At 38.2% G+C, this 3,450-nt stretch overlaps 1 protein-coding gene across 1 annotated transcript; it reads left to right on the top strand.

Annotated features, from left to right (window-relative positions):
• The first annotated feature begins 221 nt into the window (after positions 1-221).
• On the top strand, positions 222-707 carry LOC138348077 (uncharacterized). Its single transcript, XM_069296687.1, has one exon. The coding sequence runs from the start codon at positions 222-224 to the stop codon at positions 705-707; it is 486 nt and encodes a 161-aa protein (XP_069152788.1).
• The last annotated feature ends 2,743 nt before the right edge of the window (positions 708-3,450 follow it).

Below are 3,450 nucleotides of genomic sequence, written 5' to 3'. Positions count from 1 at the left end.
TTTATTAATGAGTTTAAGTCTTCCGCATTACTTTCTATTGTTATTACATTGAAATGTTAAGGTTTAGATTGGTTGGTTTGCTCACATAGGAGGGTAAGTGTGGGTGCCAGTCGCGGCCCGGATTTGGGTCGTGACAAGAACTGGAAAATTTCATTTGGGAAATGGAATAGTATTTCCTTGCTGCAAGGGTGCCTGACACCGACAAGTTAAACATTATCACAATGTACTTGGTAGGTGATGCTAAACTTTGGTGGAGGACTCGAAATGCAGATGATGTAAGGTCTGGTCATCCTATAATTGATACATGGGATAGGTTAATAAAAGAAATGAGTGATCCATTTCTTCCTAGCAACGCATCTTGGCTTGCAAGGGAGAAATTGAAAAGGCTAAGGCAGACGGGTTCGGTAAGGGAATACATTAAAGAATTTACCTCTGTGATGTTAGACATGCAGAATATGTCTGATAAGGATAAATTACACAACTTCATTCCGGGTATGCAAGGTTGGGATCAAAACGAACTTAGGAGGGAGAATGTTAAAGATCTGCTTGCGGCAATTGATGTTGCAGATTTGTTGGTTGGTTTCCGGGTGACTCGCACTTTGACAGATGTCCCCTCCACTTCAAAAACTAAGAAAAATAATGATAAGAAAGGGAAAAGAAAAAAGGATAGTCATAAGGACAATAAAAATGACAAAGGAAAGGCATAGATAAAGGATGGGAAAGACAGACCAAAGAATAAATATGGTAATTCTAAGGGCTGTTGGACTTGTGGTGGTCCTCATTTGGCCAAATCTTGTCCTAACCGGGAAAAAGTGAATGCTTTGCTTGCTGGAAATATGAATTAAAGGGAGTAGGATGAAGAAATCGTGGCTGCGATGCCAAACCCATTGGGATTGTCCTTCAATCATATTAAAGGGATTAATAATGTTGGAGAAATCTCTAGCACTTCGAATTCTCATGCTTCCTTAATTCATATTAAAATGAAAGTGAAAGAACAATGTGTGATTGCAATGGTTGATACAGGGGCCACTCATACGTTTGTAGATGTGAAAATTGCTACGAAATTGGAGCTTAACTTGTCTAAAAGCCCTTCCTACGTCAAAATAGTCAATGCTAAGGCACAAGCCATTGTGGGCATGGCTTATGGTGTGTCTATGTTGACTGGAAGTTGCGTGGGAAAACATAACTTCATGGTGATGCCGCTTGGTGACTTTGAAATCATACATGGGATTGATTTCCTAAGAAAATTCCAGTTTGTTCCGTTTCCTCACTTAGATGGAGTGATGGTCATGAATGGAAGCAATGCTGGATTTCTCAAAGGTGTTCATCCATTTGGGAACATTAATAAAGTTTCAAAGAAGAAAGACAAGGGAATGTTGTTGTCTGCTATGTTAATCGACAAAGGGCTGAAGAAGGGTGATGACACTATACTTGCTGCCTTTGTTGAAGTAAAACCTGAAGGGAAAATGGAAGTGCCTGATTGTGTTGGTGAATTACTTAAACAGTATGCTGATGTTATGCCGTCTGAATTACCAAATAAATTACCATAAAGGAGGGATATTGATCATAAAATTGAGTTGCTTCCTAGTACGGTTGCTTCTGCACATGCTCCTTATCGTATGAATCCTAAGTAATTGGTTGTATTACGCAAAAAATTGTATGAATTTCTAGATACTGAATTTATTCAGCCATCTAAGGCCCCATATGGTGATCCTGTCTTATTTCAAAAGAAACAGGACAGGACGATGAGAATGTGTGTAGATTACCGTGCGCTTAACAAGGCAACTATAAAGAACAAGTATCTGGTTCCATTGGTGCAAGATTTGATGGACAGGTTAAGTAAAGCATGCTGGTTCACGAAACATGATCTCAGGGAAGCTTATTGGCAGGTTAGGATTGCAGAGGGTGATGAACCAAAAACAACATGTGTAAATAGATATGGTTCATATGAATTCCTTGTAATGCCATTTGGGCTGACAAATGCCCAGGCAACGTTTTGCAACTTAATGAATAATGTACTGTTTTACTATCTTGATGACTTTGTTGTTGTTAATCTAAATGATATTTTCATTTATAGTCGAACATTAGAGGAACATATTAATCACCTAAGTTTGTTTTTGTCTCAATTGACAAAATACACACGTTATGTCAAGATGGCAAAGTGTGAGTTTGCTCAACAAGAGATAAAGTTATTGGGGCATCTTGTCAGTAAAAACTAAGTGCGAATAGATCCTAAGAAAGTGCAAGCCATTGTTGATTGGCACGCAGCTCGTCATGTGAAGGATTTGAGGTCGTGTCTTGGCTTGGCTAACTATTACAGAAAGTTTATTGCTGGTTACTCAAAAAGGGCAGCGGCTTTGACATATTTGTTGAAGAAACATACAATGTGGGTTTGTTCTGAAAGATGTGATGAAGAATTTCTGAATTTGAAGAATGCTATTGCATCTGAACCTATACTCAAATTGACTTATTTTGAGTTACCATTTGAAGTGCACAGTGATGTGTCAGACAAGGCAATTGGGGGTGTATTAGTGCAGGAAGATCATCCAGTGGCCTTTGAAAGTAGAAAATTCAATAATTCTGAAAAGAGATACTCAACACATGAAAAAAATGGTTGCGGTAGTACACTGTTTGCAGGTTTGGAGAGTTTATCTCTTGGGTACTCGATTTATAGTAAAAACTGATAATGTGGAAAATATATTTATCAAGAAAAAGAAAAAGTTGAGTCTTAAACAAGCACTGTGACAAGAATTCCTGGTAGAATATGATTTCATGTGGGAACATTAACCAGGAAAACACAACCAGGTTGTTGATGCGTTGAGTAGAAAAGAACTGTTTGTTACAGTATATTCAATTTCAAAATTGGAAATGATTTCTATGATAGAATCAGGTTGTGTGTTGCAAATAATTACTTGTATGTTAAATGGATGGGTCAAGAGCAAGATGTCACAATGATACGGCATTGGATCGATGACGATTTGCTCTATTTTAAAGGGGGAGAATTGTTGTACCAAATCAGGGCGGGTTGCGCAAATACTTAATGAATGAGGCGCATGATTCTGCTTGGGTTGGACATCCCGGTGTTGAAAGGATGTTAGCCTTACTGTCTCGTGTTTATTTTTGGCCGAAAATGGAAGACGATATAGAGGCATACATCAAGACTTGTCATGTTTGTCAAGTGGACAAGACAGAATGTAAGAAAGAAGCAGGTTTGCTGCAACCCTTGCCTGTTCCTAAAAGGCCATGGCTATCAGTAAGCATGGATTTCATTTCTGGATTCCCTAAAGTAGATGGCAAAGCATCTATCATGGTGGTAGTTTACAGGTTTTCAAAATATTCTGTTTTTATTGCTACTCCTGAATTATGCTCATCTGAAGTTACTGCTGATTTTTTCTACAAAAAAGTAGTTAATTATGTTGGTGTTCCGGCAGACATTGTGACTGATAGAGA

The sequence above is a fragment of the Solanum lycopersicum genome, chromosome 4 (genome assembly GCF_036512215.1).
Source record: "Solanum lycopersicum chromosome 4, SLM_r2.1".
Classification (NCBI taxonomy): domain Eukaryota; kingdom Viridiplantae; phylum Streptophyta; class Magnoliopsida; order Solanales; family Solanaceae; genus Solanum; species Solanum lycopersicum.
The sequence above is the reverse complement of the archived record's forward strand: the minus strand, read 5'-3'. Positions and strand labels throughout refer to the sequence as shown.

Excerpts from the sequence above, each read along its gene's own strand:
- LOC138348077 (XM_069296687.1), top strand. The coding sequence starts at position 222 with ATGTACTTGGTAGGTGATGCTAAACTTTGGTGGAGGACTCGAAATGCA.